Below are 23919 nucleotides of genomic sequence, written 5' to 3'. Positions count from 1 at the left end.
GAAAAATATTGTTAGCTGAAGACTTAGAATGTTGTTTCGGGAGGACGGGGGCGAAAACAGTCGAGCTAGTGATTTGGGTAACTTCCCTGACCTTGTTGTGCACTCCAAACGCTGTGAAATAGATCCCAAATTCTTATAATTAGTGAAAGATAAGTGTATGTAAAAGGATGAATTTTTTACGCGATTATGTCGATTTAATACCCATCTCTTATGTGCTAAAATTTTAAACCCTCCGGATATAAGTGTGACTAAAACTGTTGGTCACCCTTGATAAGGAAAGAAAGGGTGAATACGAAGCACGAGGGTGCATGGTTATTAAAAGCTTTTCCCTTTGTAAACACTACGCCGGTCGCGTGCAAAACGACCAATCACGTAATGATTATCTTTCCACAAGAGCAAAACATTGGAATATTTCAGCTTGCCATACCGCACGAAAAAAAAGTTGTAGCATGAAGCAAAGTTTAAAAATCACGCGACAATCGGAATCCAGGATCGTGATCAACGTGTACGTGAGACGAGGCCTGTATAAGCTACAAAGCAGTGTGCAAAAATAGCAAGCACATGACTAGTTTCATCAGCTCATAATTCAAGTTTTCAGACAGGATATTTCGCTAATTGAATTTTGATTGACTTAGGTGCTGCATGTTAGGCTATTTAGGTGCGTTATTAAACATTGACAAATGGTACACAGGGGTGATATTGAATCACGTTTAGTTCCCAGGCCCTAAAGCACACAACAATCAACATGGCGTCCATTCAGTACCATTTGAAAAAAATCTTGCATTGAGGGGGGCCAATTCCCGGCTAAATCTTTTGAGCGGCGTGTTATGACCAAAATCCCATAAGAGTTTGTATAATTAGTCAAGGTCTTCTTTACAAATAGAGCCTTGTTTCAATTTTGTTAAGTGTTATTAATTGCCTGATTTCCTTGCGATACATGAATGGATGCCTAGAAAGCCCTCCTTGAGTTTAAATAATTGTCATCAATCACAGAAAATCTGATTGAAGAGATGAAAGAAGCAGAGAAGCTCTTGCATCGTCTCACGAATCACGCCGTATTTGATGCATGCTGCACGTGAACTAACGGACGCTTATCCACCTATAAGCGTCTACGAAATATTTCAATTAGAGTTAATACGTCGCATTACTTTGGCAGTGTGCTTAAACTATTATTTCCTGCATTCCCATATCGTTCTATGGCTTCAAAGGCGTATTTATCCATGCTAACACCGTTTTATCTATTCGTTTCTTTGACCTGAAGGTTTAATTCCCAGAACGTTTTAGGCAGCAGAATCCTATTCCCTGAATTAACGAGCTGTTGAAGGCTTTCCAAAAATGCAAGCTGACCTTGTTTCGCCCTTAAAACGACATATTTTCCGCTCGATCCGAAAACAAAGGAATTAGCTTTCCAATGCTACGACAGCTTGACGAGACATTTCACCAAAGAAAACTGTTATTTTTCTTCACGACTAAATCCGAATTTCTGGCGCGATTAAGGACTTCCGACCCGAATATTCAACCCGTCGGGTTTCCCACGACAATTGGTGTATTTGAATCTTTTCCCAGCTATGGCTCAACCAATTTTGGCGACGTCAGTTTTGTAATTAATTACATCCCGAAAATAACTAAGTTATCAGATAGAAACAGGAAATATATGGATATAAGTATCGCTACTAAATGTTTTTATTTACCACGATTTAAAACACAGTCAGACCTTTAACACGTCATTTAATCAGTGCATCACTGTAGGGCTCTTGGAAAGCAAGCTATTACAAGATGAGAATGAGTGCAGAATTTGGAGGCACTGCAATGCAGCTTAGCTGTAGTTTAACGGTTTTCCCTGTACAAAGTTCTTTCTGAAAAGATCACAACCCCTGCAGGGGAGGGTTAGGGCACTCCCTTACATAAACTATGCAGTTATCTACCACCCCCAAAGGGTATGGGTTTTGAAATCTTCATTTTGCTTACTGACCTGAAGAAAGCTACAGACTTTCTTAATTCTGAAATATGAGTAGGGTGTGTTTCGAATTCTTAGCCACTTGACGATACGTCCCTCCAAGAATTCCAGAAAAAAACCGCTTTCTCTCAACAAGAATAATTCGCCCGGGCACTCTTCTTAGTTGCGAAAATAATCTTTGTTTCGTGTATCGCGTTGTTTGTTTGAAAAGAAAGACAGGCGCTAGACAGTGAAAGCTTTAAAATGACCACTGTTCTGGGTGCATGGTCCACATTGTGGCCGACTTTACACAGGCAAAAAGTCTAGACAGGAGAGAGACGTACTCAAAAAATTAAATATTATTTTCCCAAGCCGGATTACCTGCGTCCTATTGCGGGCCACCCCACATCTCTTATTAATATAGAATTTACTGTTGCTGGGGAAAAGCACAAGTCGCTTTTGGGCCACAGACGGCAACGTATCTTGCAAGTAGGATTATCATTTGCCCTTCCCAAGCCCCTCGGGAGGGGGGGAGGGCAAGAAAGGAAGGAGGGAGGGGGGAGGGATCTTTTTAACGGTTCGCTGTTTTAAACACCTCGACAAAGAGGGAAGAGAATGGGAAACAAACATCACTTTCAAAGAAACGATGCAATTATTGAAGTAAATCAAAAACACAGTAACCGAAACAACGTGATCAAAGCACCGGATCCTGCAGTAAAGGATCTAATCAACAATAAATTGACGAACAAGTACGATAAAAACGAAAACGAGGCTTTCTTCTTCTTCTTCTTCTTCTTCTTCTTCTACTACTACTACTACTACTACTACTACTACTACTACTACTACTACTACTACTACTACTACTACTTCTTATTCTCCTTCTTGTGCGATTTTCTATTATAAAAATTTAAACTCGACGAAATGGCAATTCTACATTTATCGTTTGCAATGGTGTTTTGCAGCCTCTTTTTTTCAAAGCTGCTTTGATCACTACAAAATTTGTGATTCATGTTTTCGTATTTATCCAACTTTTTACTAACTTTGTGGTGACCACGATTCTCCTCCGTTTTTCTACATTTTGTAACCGACATTACATGTAACCATTAATTAATCCTTCTTACATTCTGCGGTTAGGATAAAAACACAGCCATGTAGCCATTGAAATCAAAGCTACTGAGAAACTGCTAGTTATCTCGTTTCCCAGCACATCGCAGAGCAAAATGAATGCTATTTTGTCGCGTCTGCTAGCGGTTGTAAAACAAACATGATGTCCTGTGACCTTTTACTTGAAGTATCTCCTGTGAGTTTTCAGGCGCCAGAGACACCACTGGATTATAGGTCACAGATTGAACGACCAAGTACTGCACCTTGACAAATTACAACCCCGTCTGAGAACTCTGCATTCTTGTTTATGTATGTGTGTCTGGGAAAGTTTCTCTCACACCAACATAAAGCATTCGAATTATTCACCTCTTGGAATTAATTATGGTTATTTCTTTTCGCGCCCTAATTCTGTGGCAAGCGTTCAAAAGCGGGCGAAACGTCAGAAAACCGCGGGAAATAGGTGTTCCGATTGCGGTCCCAAGATAAACAAGTTAGAATCATTGACAGTGACCTCTTATCGCTGATTTCCAGCGTGAGATAACTTAATAACAGACTTTTCGCGTGGCTGTAATACTTGAGCATAAAATGCACAGGCCACAAACATACCGATGAAACTAATTGATTGAAAAGATGTCTTATTGAGGTTAAAATCCTGAAGTATTCTAAGTGTTTTGTCGAGTCCCATTGATAAGGGTTGTTCATAGTTTCGATAAAACTTCTCCCGAACGACGGTCCAACGACGAAACATTTACATCTTCTAAACAGATCGTTTGATTGTTTAAATGGCGTTTGAATTCAATTAAAATGGAAATCAATACAAGTATTGGTTTGATTTAAGAAACATAAGGTTTGAACTGATATTCTAGAGTTATCATAGAATCAGCAGATTCTATCCAAACATTTTTTGAAAAAAATTGAAGTTTACACAAGGGCTAATCTCTTTCAGGTGCTTAGAGGACAATTTAGCAAAAGAGAGATTTTTGGTTTATTTCTCAGATGGAGGTCATGTCTTCACGAATAGTTCTAGTTGTACTTCTCGTGGCTTTTAAAGGTAAGTTCATTATGTATTTAATTTTGGTCAATTGCTTTGTTGTTGTTCCAAGCTGGCCTTAATCCATTAGAGAGCGAAACTTCCACCAAACGGAAAGTATTCTAACCTTACTTGCGTCTGTTTGGCAGACATAAGGATGTCTCCTTTCCTACTCAGGAATTCCGCCCTTGACTTCAGTGTTAAAGTGAGAGTAATTTAACCGTCGCGAAAAGCGATCCAAATTTTTTGCAACATTGCCATCGAGTCACACTTTGTCAAGGTTTACATTCACTCCCTGTTGGACCAAATTTCGAACGCAGGAAATCAAATTCCAGATTATTAGAAACGAGCAGCAACGACCTCAAAGCGTTCCGATGGAATAGCTTTCTATTCATGGCTACAAACGGAACCGCCTTGAGTGCATCATTATAAAGAGCATCTCAGCGGGAAAAAATGGCTTGAAGTAACTTTCTAAATGAAAGATCACAATTAAGAATTGCATCTGCAGACTGAAACTTTAGATTCACTTTGTACACAGTAAAGTACTGCTCAATGGCCTTCGTTTGAAGGATTATAACTCTTTAGGATTTTAACCATAGATCAGACTCAGCTAGAGCCCCATGGCGTCTAAACCGGAAAGGCTATTATTTAAGTATTTAGCAAAAACTAGCAATTAAAGACTCCATCTCTGTTTGGCAATAAATCAAAATCAGTTTTTTGCGACTAGTGTCGCTGAAAACAGCTATTTGTAGCTTCTAAGTATACAACGTTTCCTCGCTATTAAGTTTCGTTGAGCTGCAATAACAATTGGTTCGATTTTAACCTCTATTTATTTTTCTTGTTTTCTGAGCGACCTTTGAACAACATCGAACGTATTTCCAAAAAATGACTTCCATTTGTGGCTTTTCCTTTGGCACAATTTGACACAGTTTAACTTTTTAGTTAGTTTTTATTTTTTTGTAAATTGCTGCCTCCGATACTCTGTGGTGGTCATTTTAACAAATTAATCACTCCTGCAAGCGAGCGTTAACTTCGTTGTTGTAATTGCGAACAATTTCCCTGTGGCCGCGTTAGAGCCAACCCTGTGTTAGACCAGTGAACTCTCATAGTGTGGTAACAGACCCAAGCTGCGTTCATCTCCCGAAAGCGTATCGCCTATGAAATCTGAATTGTGTTTTCATAAGCGATATAAAAGACATAAATTTGACATTGTTGCACGATGTATAAACTAACGAAGGAGATAGCATCGTGATTTCTATATCACACGAGTATGACAAAGTCCGTTATTTCACGAAATTGGAAACCACGAACTTCCCTCTCACATTCACCATTCCATTTATTTTGATTTTATATTTTCCATATCCTGATTAATTTGTATTTTCGGCGTATCAAGGTTTTCAGAAGACATCAGAAATCTTAATATCGGAAAAGGTCGTGACCGCGATATATTCCGATCATTCACCCACATTAAATAATAAGAGGAACATGGTATGTTAAGTGGCAAGTACAGAATTCGAGAAATACTGAGACCGTTCTCTGGTTTCTCGTTACAACATTTTTGAAAACGTGCACGCCAGTTAAACGTTTTCAAGATTGTCCTTTGTAAGGTGCTGAATAGTCAAACATCTTTGGAGTGGCAAATGCTGGTGTATGGTTTTTATTACAACTTGAACAATTATCAATTATTTCATTCATCTATCTACCAATAGAACTGCAAACGTTGGTTTTATTGGCTTTTTAAAATTTTTATACATGCAGGATTTTTCGATTGTAATCACACAGCTGCCCCGCGGTGGTAAAGTTATCATTTATTTGATTTTTCAATACAAGGGATCTGTAAACTAAACTTCGAGAGCAAATTGGATAGATAAATGCGAGTGATAAACAGATGTTTAAGTTAACGGGAAACATCTGATTGCCGTTTGGAATTTTTTCATAAAGTTTCGATGGACTTATTGATAGATTGGTTGGTTATTTGCTCCTGATAATAACATTGACAGTGATGTCACTACAATATTGAGGATCAGTGGCTCTCAACAAAACCCCTCTGGGCTTTTCATGGAGAGGCCCCTGGATGGGGACTTAGGTCAGAGCACACCAGTTGAAATGTTCTTTTCTGAGAGGTTTGGCGAATTATGTTGTAGATGCTCATTGTAACCTTTTTTCTCGGGTGAAAACATACAGTGTGACTATAACCTGAGCATTAGGCCTTCCTAAGGGGAGGGGGGAGGAGGCGTCCCCCTCCCTCCCCCTATGAAAAGATGAAAAGCCTGATACTCAGGCTAGTGTGTCTAGTGTGACTATTTATACGAAAATGCAGCTATTTATACTGGGAGTTCTATATTTGTACGAGTCTGTGAGTAAATGCTAAATTGTAATCATTCGAACGAAAGCTATCGAGCAGTTAGTTCCACTGATCACGTATTGCTGCTTATGCTCGGAGGAGTGAAGGGGGGAGGGGGAGGGGGAGAATATAGGGCGGTTCCGTCCTAAGATCCAACGCTTTCCCCTTTATACACCATTTTGACAAAAAAGGTAACTTTTTCATATACCTTCCATAGGAAATCGTGTCTCCCTTTCACATACCTACAACAGACAAACTGCATTTCTTTTGGTTAGTCTGTTCGAGATATTTTGAAAGGTCCTTTAAAAACACCTAAATGACAATTTTCACTCTCCCTTTCTAGAGTTCAGCTAGCTTTGTATTTCTCCAGCCTGAAAAAGGGACCTCTTTCGGGCAGAGCCTTCTCGAATACTTTATTATAGAAAGTAAAACCCCCTTCCTCCCCCCACCTCCCCCCTCCGCCCAGGTGCTTATCGCGTAGTTTCAAGGTATTTCCAGCTCACCTTTTTCGAGACTCTCAATATTAAAAATACGAAAGCGTACCCATTTAGGCGAAAGCTATGGAGTGGTAATCTTAATGCTGTTCTGTCTATCATGTTGCACAAGGTGGTTCTAACGTTTTAGTTCTGGGAAAAATCCTGGAAGGCGTAACAATTTGACTGTTATAATTGAGAGGTACTTTCATGTGGTGTTGTTTGTCATGTCGCTCGAAGTCACTAAATTTGTAAATTTGTAAATTTGTATAGCACATAATTCCATGACGTGGTGATCAAATGCGCTTTGCAGTACGGGCACCGAATTGGAGAGATCGAATAGGCCATTTTCATGATGGCGTCATTTGACTACAACTACCAGAATTCATTTTGTTTTCCTTTTCAAATTCAAATTTTGTAATCCCAGTGAGAGCAAAGAACAATAGCTCTAATTAGCATGAGAAAACAAAAAACTGAAGGATTCTGGTAGTTGTAGTCAAATGACGCCATAGTGAGAATGTCCTATTGGAATTTGAAAATGTTGGTTTTATAGGAGAGGGAAAACCGGAGTACCCGGAGAAAAACCTCTCGGAGCAAGGGCAAAAACCAACAACAAACTCGACCCACATACCCGAGCAAGTTGGTGGGAGGCGAGTGCTCTCACCACTGCGCCATCCCCGTTCCCCGCTCATATAGCTTTTGAAATTGTCACTGTGTGATTGGCAGAAGTGTAATCCTTCAGTTGAAAGATACCGGGTAGAGAAAATGGTTTTGATATTTAACAAATTCTCTCAACTAGTTTCATAAGAAGAGTATCAAGAACAGCGATGAAAAAATGCATGTTAATATAGGACCTTAAAAGGTTGATTTGAAATTCTTGTTGTCTTTCGTTACAGGTCTGTTTGTTGCGTCATCATTGACCATCACAACAAGGGAAGGTCAAAATGTTACCCTTCCCTGTAATACTTTGATCAAAGGAGGAATGTGGTATCAAACGTCCTGGTTTAATGGAACAAAGAAAATTTTCTCCGTCAGTCAAAGCTCGCATTCCAAATACACTCAGCGATCCATCTCTGTGGTCGGACGCCATTCCATTCAACTCAACAGGGTTAACCGCTATGATCACGGAAACTACTCCTGCCGTGCGCTGTTTATTGCAGGTGGCAGCCCTCTAAACACCACAGAAAATGTGCTGCTTTATGTTAAAGGTGAGTTTAGTCCGATTACAAACAGACGTTGTAAGGTACAAATAGTCATCTTGGTCGATAGAAACACAAAGCGCCACTTACAAGAGCGAAACCGTGGAACTGTCATTTTGTAAATCCACTTTGTTTGACAAGCTTTTTAACATTTTGTTTTAAACACGGCGTTTGGCTTCTAGATACATTCTCAGTTTTCAGAGTTATCGTTTGGAAGCGATATGCAATTCTAAGGCTGGGTGCTCAACCATAAAACATTTCTACTTATGATTTGGGCTCCTCCTTACCCAAGCAATTTCCCGGCCTCAGATTGAATTACACAGGTTTCTAGGGAAATTTGCACCGATATCCAAGGAACATTGTTTTAAACTACAGGACAAAACCTGAAAAATGAACAAGACTGGCAACTTTTTAATCTTGACCACAACAGTTCCATCGGGGACAGGTGGACCCAATGTTACTGACAATCCGCACTATTGAAGCAAATCAGCGGCCATTGTGTTTAGTCAAACAGTCAGATCCGAGAAATCCTCTGCCCTAGAAAGCTCACCCACAGCCTTAAACGTAATTGAGGGAATATACCTTTACCTCAAAAACGAATTGGAGGAGTTAAAACCTACGTCTGACAGAATTAAAGTAAATTAAGCCTCGCGCGCTTTTTCTTCAAACAAGATACCGTCGAAATTCGACACTGTTAAAAATCTACCTTTTTCTTGTTAGTTGAGTAGAAACTGTTGCGTTTGGTTTCAATTTCTGGCAACGTTAATCATGTTCTGACAGCAACTTATTTGAGCGTTGTTATCAAATAGTTGGAACATCAGTTCAACATTTGGGGATCATCGCTACATCTTGACAAAGATAAAGATGGGTTAGGGCTGGTTTTCACTAGCGACTCAAGTACAGGTGCAAGCACAAGCAGAAGCATAAGAGTGCTTACTTCACAGTGAGAACGGCCTCGACGCAAGCATAAGCACAAGTGCAAGCGCAATCACAAGGATGAAAAGTTTTCCTTTTCTTCTGCCTCCGCTTGTGCTTGCGTCGCGTTCGCTTTCACTTGACATAAAGCTCTTGTTCCTGTGCTTGCGTCGCTAGTGAAAACCACACTTTATGGTCAACACTTCATACTTTTAAACCTCCACCTTGAGGTTCCATCTCTTAAACTTTCATGCACCAACTTTCACCGTGGTCACCTGCTCATAAATACAATTCCCTTTACGTCAAAAATGGTCACATAAGCGCCGTAACACAAGAAAACGAAAGAAATGTCTTTGTCCTTTTTTGTCCTGCGACAAGCGAAATCACCACGTCATAATTTCTGGCAGGAATTTCAACCCTGCTAACCTTTCTAATACTTGGATTTGCTTTCTACCCTTTCGGTTCCCTTCCGAAAATTTTGCTACTCTTTCGTTAATTACGAGGGAAAGAAGACAGGCCTTTCGGGGCCTCCCCGTGTATCCCCTGTATGGAAGTTGTCACCGTGTTCCTGAGGATTGATATCAGTGCGGCATATGTCCCAGTCTCCCTCGCAGCCGTTCTGTCTCGTCACGCAACGCTCCTTCCTGGTGAGGAGCGTTGCGTGACGAGACACTGAACGGCTGCGAGGGAGACTACGTATGTCTCACTTTACTGAAAGGATCAATGATGTCGAGAACGGTCTGTGTGGTGATAAAGTGAAAAGGCGATAAATGTGGAATTTGGTTAGTACGCGCGTAATACGCAAAGAGTACCCAGTTTGCCACAAACCTCAGGAATACAACTGGAATAAAATTCGTTATGACTTTAGGACAGCTACAGGGATACTCATGGCAACTTGGCAAGGATATGCTGCAGAATGATGACGAACATCCGTGTTAAAAAAACAAAAAAAACAAAAACAAAAACGAACAAACAGCACCTAACCAGGAAGGTCTCAAGATCGCAAGATGTTTTCGAGATTTCTCGTATACTTCATCTTTCAATGCAGGCTGTTGCGCAGACGATTTTCATTTCCCGTGAATCAAGTTTCCAACGACATTGCTTGATTTGAATGTTTTTCTGCTGTTTAGCTATTGATCCAGGAGAGAGGGAGGGGGGGGGGGGGGGGAAGTGTAAACAGGGATTATAATCCCACACTCCAAATTAAAAATCAATACAACAGAAATTGCTTTATTTTGTAATCTCCACGTTTATAACTTTTCTCTCAACACCCCCTGATCACTCCCCTTCATCATCATCATCATCATCATCATCATCATCATCATCATCATCATCATCATCATTCTTATTTACGCACGAAGTCGTATCCGGCAATTGATCTTCTTGGGAGCCACTACTCTAAACACAGATGTCCAAGACGGTGCCTACTTTTGTTACTGCGCATACCTCAGGATACTCGGGTTTCCTATGGGTGGTGCCTACTAATACAGGGATATTTTTGCGTGGTTTAAAACTATGTGGAGAAAGCAGAAATTAGCAAATGCTTTTGATATCCAAAAAGAAAATTGGGGGTAACCATGGATTTTTCAGAGATAATAAATCTTCAATTTGAAAAAAAAAAAAACGTCATGTATTGCTTTGTATTTTACTGCTTTTTAGAATAATTGTTGATTATTTATCTCTAAAAAATGCGTGGTTACCCCAATTTGGTTTTTGGATTCCAATAACCCTTGCTAATATCTGCTTTTCCCGCATAGTAAACTGCGCTGAAATACTTCGGTATTAGTAGGTACTGTCCTTAAGGGAATTTGATAAACCAGAACTTTACGCAGTCTTTTCACTGACAAAAGTTTGTCAAGTGCATAATGTTTTGTCATCTTTCAGCCCGTCCCATAATCAGAAGCACGACTCCACCCATACTGAATATTACTCAGTCCACACAATCACGCGATCTCCTGCTCGACTGCACCGTCAGCGCGTTTCCAAAGGCAAAGGTGACGTGGAAGAAAGTTAATGGACAGCTTCCAAAGGACAGGATCAGTTGGGAGGCCAATGGAACATTGCTCATAAAAAAGGCTTCATCTGAGGACACTGGAACATATATCTGTATAGCCTCCAACGAGCTCGGCACGGATCGCACAAGCTTTACTGTCACTGTCTTTGGTAACGTAGCTTTGGCATTTTTCAGTTTGAATGTTTAAGTTAACTGGATTTCACGGACAAGTCTCGCGCGCGTGGTCATACACAAAACACGCGCCCTTTAGATGATTCAGTCGTATAATTAACAATTATCCTGCGAAAATCGCGCGGAATATCGCCTGATACTTAGCCGACGAGGCCTGGCTGAGATCTGGGGATATTCCATAAGTTTTTTTTTTATTTTCAATACGATTGAGCAGGATAATTGTTTTATTATTCAGCACATCGATAACGAGGCACAGTTTTATTGCAGAAAAGCTGTAGACGATCTTTATTTTGCCATTTTTCTCCCCGACACACGAAATTACGTATATTGTAGGATATCTGTTGACTACGAACAACGAATATTCAGGGCACCATGACCATTTTTGGGCAGTGTTGCCGTATGTTGTATAATAATATGGTCTGTTGCTTGTTTTATTTTTTAGAACCTCCCAGAATATTTAGTAAAAGAAAGTTCCACGCTAACGTGGGTGAGGAAGCCAGCGTTATATGCGAGTCTCGCGGGAATCCGGAGCCAAAATTCACGTGGTCCTGGAAGGACGCTAACAACGATACGCTCAGTATCGGCAGGGGAGAAGAAATCAGCGGCCACAGCGTGACAACGGTACAGGGTAACGTAACGAGTCGAAGCACTCTTGAAATCAAGGACGTTACAACAGAATCCTGGACGACCTACACCTGTGAGGTGGTGAATACATTAGGCAGGGACACAGCGGAGATTTCACTGACGGGAAATAGTAAGTTTTGTTTTCAGAACTTGATGCGCAAAAATAATAGTAGCAATGTTAAGTGAGGGTAGCACCACGGTAACTCGAGGTTAATTTGAGTGGCCCTCAAGAGTTGAATCGCAATTTGGAAGTGTTGGGGGACGGAGAACTTGGAGAAACACCCTCGAAGCAGGCACTAGAACCAACAACAAACTCAGCCCACATAAGGTATCAACTCCGGGAATCGAACCCGGTCCACATTGATGGGAAGCGAGCACTCTCACCACTGCGCCATCCCTGCTGCATGTAATTAGTTGTTATTATTAGTAACAGACAGCAGTGGTTTGTACACGCGTTATTGCTCACTTTTTTTTTATTTTCTTTTCCCACGCAACTGCAGCTCGCCCAGATAGCCCAACTATTATTGACGTAGAGACTAGTGTATCAAACGCAGTAGTGACATGGAAGTTTGGAGATGACGGGGGCCTAGAACTCAATGCTTTAAAGCTGCAGTACAAAGAAGGATCAGAGACCAGATGGCAAGAGATTCAAATCAAACCGCCAAACAGGGTCAAGTACACAATTATGGATCTTAAGTCTAACACCAACTACAAGTTCCGTATCCTAGCAACAAACAACCTGGGCACCAGTCCTCCTAGTACAACCTATTTGGCTAAGACCGGTAAAGCAGGTATGTGAGTCGTTTTGTAATAAGACAAACCTTTGTAATTTTTCCCGAAGTATATCTGGGAACAGTTTAATATTTTATATCACTTTTCACGTACCATGATGTTTCCATGGCAACAAAATTTGGCCAGGCATCTGTTGAGAATGTTATTTCAAGCATATGGTCGCAATGCTGTGATATTTGTACCCTTTAAGCGTTTGTTTACAGGTCTCGAGTATTTTTGAGTCAATCTTGACGGTTATCTGAAGTTTTAAAGAAATTAAGAAATCCAAGGTGGCGTAATTGTAACGCCATGTGACATCTTCCTCCCATTTCGGTCGTATTGCTCTTAAAACTTCTGGTTTTTCACTCCTCAGCTCCCCCAGAAAGCCCAACCATTATCGACGTAGAGGCGGGCGTATCAAGCGCGGTAGTGAGATGGAAGTTTGGAGATAATGGGGGCCTGGAACTGATCGCTTTAAAGCTGCAGCACAAAGAAGAATCAGAAAGTAGATGGCAAGAGATTCAAATCAAACCGCCAAACAGAGTCAAGTACACAATTATGGATCTTAAGTCCAACACCGACTACAAGTTCCGTATCCTAGCAACAAATAGCCTGGGCACCAGTCCCCCTAGTTCGACCTATCTGGCTAAGACCAGTAAAGCGGGTATGTGAGGTGTTTTGTAACAGAGCGATTTTCTATTGAGTGTCGAAAGTAATTCCGCGTTTGGTTTTGTTTTTCATTACTAAGCTCTGTGATTGGTTAACAAAACTCGCGCCACTTTCTCAACCAATGGGAGTCCAAACCAGAGCCAATCGTGTTTTGGCCGTACCCGTTTTCCCGCGCTTGGCGCCAGTTACATGTATTTGCTTCGAATTCTGATTGGCTGGTTGCATTGTTTACATCTGTTCATCCAGAATAATTACTTTGGTTTTGGTTTTACGACAGTCAATTGGAAACCGCTCTAAGACAACCCTTTGTAATTTTTCCCGAAGTCTATCTGGGAAAAGTTTGGTATGTTATATCATTGTTCACGAAACATGTTGTTTCCATGCCAGCAAAGTTTGGCCAGGCATCTGTTGAGAATCATCTTCGCAATGCTGTGATATTTATATCCTTTTAGCGTTTATTTACTGGTTTTCGATTATTTTTGAGTCAATTTTGACGGTTGACGTCTGAGGTTTTAAGAAATCGAGAAATCCAAGATGGCGAAATTCCGGCGACATGTGACATCATCGTCCCATTTAGGACGTAATGCTCTTGAAGCTTGTGGCGGAGCCCCCTTTGACTCAGACAAAATAGGGTTGACACAGAAATAATCAATAGGGTAAATTCTGTTTTCGTCCTTTTTACTGACTGCCGTAAGGATCGTTCTTGTCTTCTATAATTTAACATTCTGAGATTCATTGTGTTCAACATTCCTTGGATCCTACATTACTGCAATTATTACCATAGTCACCCACGACTTTCTCCCGTCTGGCCTTATAGCTCAGTTGGTAAAGCAACGGACGATCAAATCCGGAGTCCGTGGATTCTACTTCCGCCGAGGTCAAAGATTTTTGTCTTTGTCTCGCGCAGTCTCCCATTTCCTTACTAGGGTTACCGTATTTACTCGAATAAGCGCCGCGGCGCTTATTTAATTTTTCGTGTCTCCTGTGCGGCGCTTATTCGAGCGCGGCGCTTATTTAAAAGGCTCATACCACAAAGACAGAACATTTTGATTGTAGAAATTAATTTACTTCATGAGTAATTTTTCATGGACTACCGACTTCAAGCTAACCTAAGTCTTCGCTTTCATAACAGCCTCGTCAATACTTTTCTGCAGGTTTTCAACAACTCTTCACTCGATGTCCGACATCGAGTGAATGTCCTGACTGTTGCTCATCTTATGGAAATACTCGAATAAGCGCCGCAACGGAGCTACGGCGCTTATTTTAATGACCCTTCCGCTCCATGGCGGCGCTTAACCGAGGGCGGCGCTTATTCGAGTAAATACGGTAACGTTCAGTGGGAAATTCACGGATCGACTTTAGCACTTTAACATACACTGCAGAGTTAATTCTCTGATCCATCATTCTTGTCATTAGTGCTAGCGGCACACCATTTAATGTCCCCTTAACATTCTGAGAACGTTTAGGGACTTCGTTAAGCAACCTGTCATAGCATTCAAGTTACTGTGCTACGTCTTGGATCCCTTCACCGTACTAAAAATGATTGACAAGAAAGAGAGAAAGACAGAAAGAGTTCTAACTTTTGACTACATTTCGTATCTCTTTGTTTCAGAATCCCACACCAGTGCTCAGTCCTCTAAAGGTTTCATGGGACTATCTCGCGACATGACCTTGTTGATTGCCGGAGTCGGTGGCGCCTTTTTAGTGATATTAATCGCCATCATCTGCGTGATTTGCTTCGTCAGAAAAATCCACAAGAACAGCACACCGCCGGCAAATACGCCGGTCAACAGCCGACCAACTAGTCAACAGGAACAAGCTGAAATGACTTCGGTGAGAAAAGAACGTGAAATCTAGGGGGGAAATTTAGCTCAATTGTGTAGGGATCGGCAGCTAATTGGCAATTACTGCAAGAATGTTTGGTCAAAATCCATGTTTCTTTAACTCGATGAAAACATGGTGATTTATCCATGGGCTACTTTCCAAATAAATAGAAAGCATTAGTATTTACCAAACTAGTGCCAAACTAGTCACGGTTGTTAACGCGCATTGATACACTATCCAAACTCACGATAGTGTTACGTGAAGAAGCACTTTTTGAGGATTGGGAGATTAGGAAATTTAAAAGCGAAAATAGACGATAATCGAATCAAATTTTTAGCACACTTGAATGTTATTTCTACTTTTCAAACTAAAATTTAGAATTTAGACGTTTCCAACAATGCAACGTCAAAGTTTGTTGTCAGAGTGGAGGTTCCCTTTGAGGTTAAAAAAGTCAAATGTCCTCAACTTCACACCTGTTTTTATTCTTATTTCGCAGTTATTGAACGATCATCATCACATCCCCAACATCCCCCTCCCCCAGCAGCCGGATATGCCCCAAGGAGCTGAGGCCATCTCGTTATCCAACAGTCCCTGGGAATTCCCGCGCAACAGGGTGGACCTGCAAGTGGTGCTGGGATCTGGCGCGTTTGGCCTAGTAATGAAAGGTCAGGCGCAGGGCATTAAAGGATGCGTGGGCAAAATGTATGTGGCGGTAAAGATTGTCAAAGGTAAGATTTTAAAAAGCGCTTCATGCCGTTTTTTCTGGGCCAGAAAGATTCTTGTGAATCTGTTCGGTTAGCACTAGCAATGGATCGCATCTAGAAAGGATTCGATTGCGTATTGTAAGACCGAAAGGAAAGCAATCATTATAACCTACAAACAGGGGCCATATTCAGGAAACCCTTCCAAGCTAAGATGCATGTATACCAAGTATTACCACTTAGCAAAATACTACTGTTTAGTGTTATTCCAACAATAGACTGTTTTTTTATAAGCAATACTAAGGATACATCTGAACTCAGAAGGGCCGTTCGTGAATAGGGCTCCAGAAACCTCTAAAAAACGCCAAGCGCGCAAAAATGCGTGTGATCAAGTCATAATTGGTTTAATCTTGACTTTAAATTGGTTCAGTGATAAAAGTAACCGCAAAAAATAACCGAAACCCGATCATCTTTGATCACACTTAAATTCACAATACACGGTTTTCTGTCGTTCAGCCACCCTTAGCTCGTCACGCAATCTATCTTTCCTCCCCTATCGTTCTTTTCATTTTGTTGAGGAGGAAAGATTGCGTGACGAATAAAAAGAGCGCCTGCGCCTGCGATGGAGGCTACACAAACGCAACTCATTTAAATTTTAATTGGTAAACGCAGGTTCTCATGTAATTTATGAAAATTTGCAGCTGCTTGGCGCAGGTTGAATATGATGCTATTTGTGCTCTCCATTGATTTGTAATGTTCTTCGTCTGTCATTAGTGTCTTAAACCATTCCTTGCAGCATTTCTGACTTCCTTTTCTTATGTTTTAATCAGAATGTGACAGTGAAACGGCCAGAAGAGACCTAATAGCGGAGTTGGAGCTACTCAAGCTTATTGATCCTCATCCGAACGTTATTGGATTGTTGGGCTGTTGTACAAGACAAGGTCTGTTTTCTTGTCAAGCCGTTGCATTTCATGTGCCCATGGTTAGAGGCCATATTCTCCAAGGAATGGTCTTCCGGTGTATTCAGGAGATTTTTTCTTGGGACTCTAGCGATTTCCAAAGCCCTTTCCTATACGTTTTGTTTTAAGCGTAAAGCAAGATTGCTCTATTTTTTTTTTTTTTTTTTTTGGAATAGCCACGCTATAAGACTTGATCTACAGACTGAAAAGTTAGGGCCACCTTCACAGCACAATGAGCAGCACCACAGTAACGTACTGCTAAACAGGCTAACGTTTTAATGCTCTCAAGCAAGGATGCTATCCACATACTTGAAGATAGAGAGAGAGATTAAGAGTCGCGTTTACGGTAACGGTAAACGTGGGGTTTGCGTTTATGTTTTCTTGTGAAAATAAGTACATAGATGAAAATGGTGCAAAATAATTGTCCTTTGATGCTAACACAAAACAACTCAATTTTACTGAGAAACTGAAAACAGCGAGCGGCAAATATCGGGTAAGCGTGGTCACGTGATCATTCTGTCGTTTGCCGTTTGGCGTAAATGTAATTCTAAATTTCTCTATGACCGAACAGCAACACAGAAAAAAAGCACTGCTCTGCAGCTTTCACGTGAATGTTCGCGTTCTACATTTTTCCAGTCTGCAATCAGTAGCATAAGGTGATATAGTCATACTTTCAGATTTCAAACAAGTTGGAGTTTCTTACTAGTTTCGTATTTCGTACTACTCGGAGTTTTTTTCTTGATAGTCCCGAGTTCAACTCCTCGTCCTCGGCCTCGCATTATCAATAGTCAATTGCTTGAGTCAAATGTTATATGACGTTTTTTTCTCATTAAAAAAAAAAACAGAGCCTCTGATGGTCATAGTGGAATTCTGTGCGTTCGGTGACCTCCAGAGCTACCTTCGCCACTGCCGAGGAGTGGAAGACAAATACTATCAAGATCTATACAAAGTACCCGTTGAAAAGCTCGGCTCAAGGGACCTGTTATCATTTGCTATACAGACCGCGAGAGGCATGGCTCATTTGTCTGGCATGAAGGTTGTTCACAGAGATCTCGCTGCTAGAAACGTTTTGATCGACGAAAACAAAGTTTGTAAGGTCGCTGACTTTGGCTTTGCCAGGGATATTTACGTGGAAGACCATTACACAAGAAAAACACAGGTAAGGTAGTGTTTGCGATGTCGGTCAGGCTGAAGATTTGGTCAAAATCTGGGTAACTCGGGAAACAGGCTCTGCTTTGTAATGAACGATATGAGCGATCAAAGGAACAAACGGATGAACGTAAAGCGTCATTCGCATGAGCAAAGAAATGAAAGAGAAGGGGTGAATGAAAGAATGGGCATTTGACGAACAAATGAATGTCAGAAATATTTAAGAAATAATGAATGAGCAACCGAACGAACGGACGATCGAAAGAACGAAGGGACGAACGAGAAACGAATTGGAGGAATAAACAAGCAAATCCAGGAATACATGAACAAAAGACGAGTGATACAATGAACGGAGAAGTCACTTATGTAACTCGTGTATTATATACGCAACATGGTACTTTTCAGACAATTGTTATTTTTTGGCTATTTTTTAAAGTAAACTTACTTCAATGTAATAGGGTTGCATTAAACATACCAGCGTGCACCTACTGGCCATTCGGTTAGCCTATTTGCATCTCTTGTACGTAATGAAACAGTGGAGAGGATTCCATACTGAATAGAACGTTCAACTTTACGAGAATCAGTTTATTTAGTCATTTGACTATTGTCTTCACAGGGAGGTCGGTTCCCTATCAAATGGATGGCAATTGAATCATTGTTGGATGGAGTCTCTACATCAAAAAGCGACGTGTAAGTAAATCCTTGAAACATTTTGTTACGATAGTCTAAAAAGGAGTCAGAGCCAATACTGAGTAAATGCATTCGAAACATATTTTATCCCCATCTAGGCCGGGAGGGGAGACGATTCCGTCCTTCCTCCATAATTTCCCAAGGATAAAGCTAGACAGCGAGACCCCTCGGATAGATAGCACCTCCAAAGATGTTTTGTTTGAGGTTCGCAACGGGAAATGATGGCGTCATATGACGCGAAGGTTACGTCACGAACTCATAGCGTAACAGGCAATCTTCAGAAAGTGTGTTCAATGCAATTTTGATTGCATGTGACTCCTCCGCTGCCCTCACCAGCGAAATGTCATACTGGTATCACGCTAAATGAACAAACACGAATTAAACTTAAATTATTCTAGAAGAACTGCCCAGGTAGCAATTATTAATTTTTTTATTTTCCTTTTTATATAGGTGGTCATTTGGCGTTGTTCTCTGGGAAATTGTCACATTAGGTAAGAATTTGTTTTTCACCACAAATAGATTATGCTCGAAACTTTGCATCTCAAGATCGGCTATGTGACAGAATAACACGCAGGGACCAAGTTAATAAGGAAGAGATCAAATTTCGGTACGAAAAGAGTCCATCAGAACAGTCATTGTATTTTCATTTCAAATGTCTCATATCTGAACGAGTAGTGACTTTACAGTTGGTAAAATAATTGTTAGGAGCTCATTCAAACGAACAGCATCATATCCCGATAAACGTCATCTTTTGAAATAACTGTAGCATTTATTAACCCCTAATATCAAAGAGCAAATTCTCCTATCTTGGTCCCATACTTTTCATATGAAAGTACTGGACAGAACTTATTAAACTATCAAGAAAATTCCCCTTGGGTGATCATATCCTTAATTCTCTTGACCTCAGAGTTTGAATAAGCATTGATATTACAAGGAGAAATTTGATGCTGATCACTGTTAGGGCTTAAAGACAGACTGATTTTTTCATTAGGGGCGTCTCCATATCCTGGCATGAATTCTCAAGAAGTGATTAACTTTCTTCAAGACTGCTACAGAATGGACAAACCTAAGCACTGCTCAGAAGAACTGTAAGTAAACTAAATTTCATAGGTACGATTCGCCTTATGCAAACTCGCCCACAGGAAACTTACTCAATCAATCACAGTAAAGGGAGATTTAAATTGACGGGTTTTTAACTGGTGACCAGTTAACCCTGCTTTTGGGCGAAATTGTATGTGCCAAAAAATGTCTGCGATAGAAACTTTCGTTACTCAGTCATCCGCGTGCAGGATTATCTCTAGGCTACGAAGGAAAGATCAGAAAGAAAAGACCCCAAAATTAACAATGAAATGAAATAAGCCGGAAAATATTGATCACGTTTAGGGTCGTAGGACGGTGACTCGCCCCCTGCACAATACACCTTTTAGTAGTTTCCCTCGCAGCTGTTTTTAGTGTCGTCACGCAACGCCCTCACAGTAAAAACGGTTGCGAGGGAGACTAAACTTTTAGAGACCCGATAGAAACAATCCCAATATGCTGAAGAATGTAACGAAAACAAAAAGAATGAAATAGCACTTGTTGGAAGTGAAAAATATGAGATGTTTATTTTTGAATTGCGAATGAAAGAAGAAATAAATGAGAGACCTTCACAGATATGAACGCAACTTATAAGCAGCTACGAAAAGAACGGGATTCGAACCCATGCCCTCTGTGATACCGGTGGCCGCGCAGCACTTTACAAACTGAGCTGGTAGCTGGTCATTTTGTAAATTCGTAATATACCCGTAGAGGTGAAGTGGTGGTGGTGAAATAGCACTTGTTCGTCTTATTCTAGATACGTGCTCATGTTGGACTGTTGGCAAGTGGCCCCTCAACGAAGACCAACATTCACAGAGCTGTCTCAGCACCTCACAAAATTGTTCAGTGACGAAAGAGTGAGTACTTTTTATTTTGTCCATCCATCCATCCATCCATCCGTCCGTCCGTCCGTCCGTCCATCCATCCATCCCTCCCTCCCTCCCTCCGTCCGTCCGTCCGTCTGTTCGTTCGTTTGTTCATTCATTCAACATTTTTCTTTTAAATATTATTTTAACTATTTAAAGCAAGAAAAGAAGGATAAGCAGACGGCCTTTAAACTACTTTGTTTTGAATAATTAGTTTCTCATTTTTCGATATTTATGTTACATGGTGCCTCATGGTGCCTCAGGTAATCAAGACACAACGACATAAACTCATACGTTTGATGGGGGCATGTTAGGAGACAACTTCCCCCCTCCCCCCTTCTCGCCCCCTTCCTGAGCAACGATAGATTTGAAGGGACCATTCATCATTCATTCGTCCATTCACATCCGCTTCTTCTAATCACTTTCTAGGAATACGTAGACATGAGGACTTACGAAGACTCTTTGTACGTCAATTTTGACGGTTCATCAGCCACGATCTAACTTCCTCAAAGGTGCTGCCTTCTACGAGCGCGTAGTAATTGATTGATAAGTGCCAATCATTTTGCCCAGTGAGCTGATGGTACTGTTTGCTTGTCTCCAGGAATACATCGATATGAGGATGTACGAAGACCATTTGTATATCAATTTTGACAAGACTTCAGGAACTATGCCGTCGAGATCATCGAAATCCGGGAGCTTAAGCCATCACGAATCGGCAATGTGATAGAGAAAAGACACAGACATTATCTTCTCTCTAATCCCGCTGCAAGTATAGGAAGATGAAAGCTTTCACCTTCAAAGAGACAAACGTTAATATTGAATAGCCGCACGGATTTTTAGAGTTCGGGTTCATGTTGAAGCTTCCACAACAGTGCAGTGAAAGTGAACAGCCACTCGCGCAAAGGCCTACCGGGAATTTTCGTGTGGACGCCGGAATATGGCGGAAAGAGCTTAAAATTCTTGAATAACACGTCAAGCAGTCGCTCGTCCACCCAGACGATCCCAGACATTCTAGTTTGCTCAGCTATAGTAAGAAGCATGGAAATTTCGGTTGCTTGTAAAGCTGCACTCAAAGCCAAGTCACATGCAAGGAGCGTGCAAAGACAGTGAAATAATTAATAATTATTATTTTAAGCTTTTCAGTTAATTAAGAGTAGGATAACAAAACGTTTAATTAAGGTGGGACATATTATGAGTAGCCAAATACAAAGAGAACAATTTAAGAGATTTAAGGGGAGCTGGTTTATTTAAGAAGTTTTAACAATAAATAATTTATACGTCGCATTTTAGTCGTGTCGAATGTAATTCAAGTTATTAGAGACAGTAATCGATTCCGCAGTTTGTTCGCCATTCACCTCTCAAAGCAAACTGTATAACGTGTTGTTGTTGTAGTTATTGGACTAATTTACGGTGGACTTAAATTGCATCCGACACTAGTAAAATGCGTATAAATTAGACCTAGGTTCAAATAATTTAACTTGGAAATCCCGAACCCTTTTATTCCGGAGAAAACCCTTGCCTCCTGTGATACAGTTCATGAACTTTTTGTGTCTTTAAAAAAAGTCCTGGAATGTTTGCTTTTTAAATGAAAGTTACAGTGGTCTTTTCATGTACTGCAAAACAACTTCCGAGTCTGTGGACGGAATCCTTAAGTCTGCATATGAAAGCTGTACTGAGCATGTACTTTCCTAAACACCTTGTACAGCAAAACAAACAGTATCGGTACCCTGACTTTCGAGTCTGTGAACGGAATCCTTCAGACTGAGGTCTGACCATTCAAATGAAAGCTACTGAGCAGCACTTTCCAGGATGTTGTTTACCATACTGTACGAGGTGTTTTAAAATTAACTTTCGAATCTGTGAACGGAATCTTTAAGCGTCACCATTTCAATGAAGGCTACTACTTAGCCAGATTTTCAAGCCGTTTGCTTTTCGATAATTCACAAGCTGATAGTTGGTCTTGTATTTTAAGACGTTTCAATTTTGGGCTCTTTTTTGTGACTGAAAGGATCACAGCAACAAGGGAAGAAAAGATAAGTTCCAGTTAACTAGTTTGTGCAAAAAATAATGTTGCGTTTTAGTTTTCCCACGTTGTAGTGCGAAAACATCGCTTTTATATCGCTGCTTTGGAAATAGTTTCAGCGCAAAAATTCATTATTTTGTAACAGATTTTAAGAGACTGTACTAATGGTATAATGTGATATGTTACATTACGATTTCAAATCAACTGCTCGTACTTTTTGACATCAAACCAAACTGTACAAAAAAAAAAAAAAACGTTGTCTACTGCGAATTCAGGTTTTCAAAACCAGTTAAATTGAGAATCCGAGTAGCTGTAAACAGAGTTGCGCTTTTGCAGGCCGTATATTATATATACGCCTGCAAACACGTTTTTGTTAAACAATTCTACATACGTTGGTGGTACGGGGTAATTGCCAACATGGCCCTACTTTATTACCATGCTTGCAATGCAAAATGACTACTGTGTAAGTCGGCTCTTTTTGAGAATTCCATCAAGCATGATCTCTTACCAACTATTACCGTTTTAGTTGCAAGGGCATTCTTTTTGCAGATAGTAAACTTATTTTTCCCAATTATAATTTTTCCTAATCATAAATGTTCGAATTAATTAAAAAGATGTAAGAAAATTGAATGCGATATTTTTGTAGGCTATTTAAACTCGTAGAAATTGCTTCAATACATGGACTCGTGGGGAAAAAAATTTCTTAGTTTGCTCTTGCTCTAGATTACTGATTTCTTTCCAATAGACAAGTACTGTTATTCAGTTGACATCGACTAGTTCATACATAAACATATCTCAGTTTTATTACACCGAAATAAAATAAATAGCATCACCACTCCGTTATTAGTTTGTTGGGCAGGTTATCTGGATTTCTTTTAAACGCTCGACTATGAAGCAGGGATGGCGAAGTGGTGAGAGCACTCGCCTCCCACCAATGTGAAATAATATGGCATCCAGACCGAAGCGAGTCAACCCGCGGGACTTCACTAAGCCAGCGGGATTCAAAGCTCCCGCATGAAATCGAGGCGTGTGGTAAGCCAGTCCAAGATGGCGCCCAAACCCTGAAATTACCCAGCATCCAGAATGAAGCGACACGAATAGTATGCGTTCTCAGTAACGCCGAACGCAATAACACCATGTATTCGAGAAACGCATTTACAATCCTCTCTGTAAGGCAGAGACCCTCGGGACGAGCGCGACTGTCCGCCTTTGAGAGAGTAAGTAGCACATTGCTTGTAAAATTCGGCCGGGATGGGAATTAAACAGCTCTAAGCTGTTTGCCTGCACTAACAAGAACAAGGATCGCAAACTTGCAGCTTCATTCAACGCAAAATAAATTTTAAAATAACGATAAAAAAATACAGTTGCCGTAATGGAAAG

At 40.6% G+C, this 23919-nt stretch overlaps 1 protein-coding gene across 4 annotated transcripts in view; it reads left to right on the top strand.

The window, feature by feature from the left end:
* LOC146483209 (uncharacterized) overlaps positions 1–23374 on the top strand; it is a 30600-nt gene extending 7226 nt beyond the window's left edge. The window contains exons 2-16 of one of the 4 annotated variants that reach the window (XM_085106371.1): positions 3987–4091; positions 7784–8095; positions 10886–11164; positions 11629–11940; positions 12311–12601; positions 12955–13236; positions 14863–15083; positions 15571–15802; positions 16606–16716; positions 17580–17893; positions 18500–18573; positions 19024–19064; positions 19565–19661; positions 20408–20507; positions 21118–23374. In XM_085106371.1, coding sequence (XP_084962497.1) covers positions 4037–4091; positions 7784–8095; positions 10886–11164; positions 11629–11940; positions 12311–12601; positions 12955–13236; positions 14863–15083; positions 15571–15802; positions 16606–16716; positions 17580–17893; positions 18500–18573; positions 19024–19064; positions 19565–19661; positions 20408–20507; positions 21118–21240 — 2844 coding nt within the window. In that variant the 5' untranslated portion in view covers positions 3987–4036 and the 3' untranslated portion in view covers positions 21241–23374. Of the gene's footprint in view, positions 1–3986; positions 4092–7783; positions 8096–10885; positions 11165–11628; positions 11941–12310; positions 12602–12954; positions 13246–14862; positions 15084–15570; positions 15803–16605; positions 16717–17579; positions 17894–18499; positions 18574–19023; positions 19065–19564; positions 19662–20407; positions 20508–20945 lie in introns of all 4 variants that reach the window. The other 3 variants (XM_085106369.1, XM_085106373.1, XM_085106370.1) reach the window with 3 other exon arrangements.
* The last annotated feature ends 545 nt before the right edge of the window (positions 23375–23919 follow it).

This window comes from Pavona decussata, unplaced genomic scaffold, assembly GCF_977016875.1.
Source record: "Pavona decussata unplaced genomic scaffold, jaPavDecu1.1 SCAFFOLD_40, whole genome shotgun sequence".
NCBI classification, from domain to species: Eukaryota; Metazoa; Cnidaria; class Anthozoa; order Scleractinia; family Agariciidae; genus Pavona; species Pavona decussata.
Note: the sequence above shows the minus strand (reverse complement) of the source record. Positions and strands in the feature narration are given on the sequence as shown.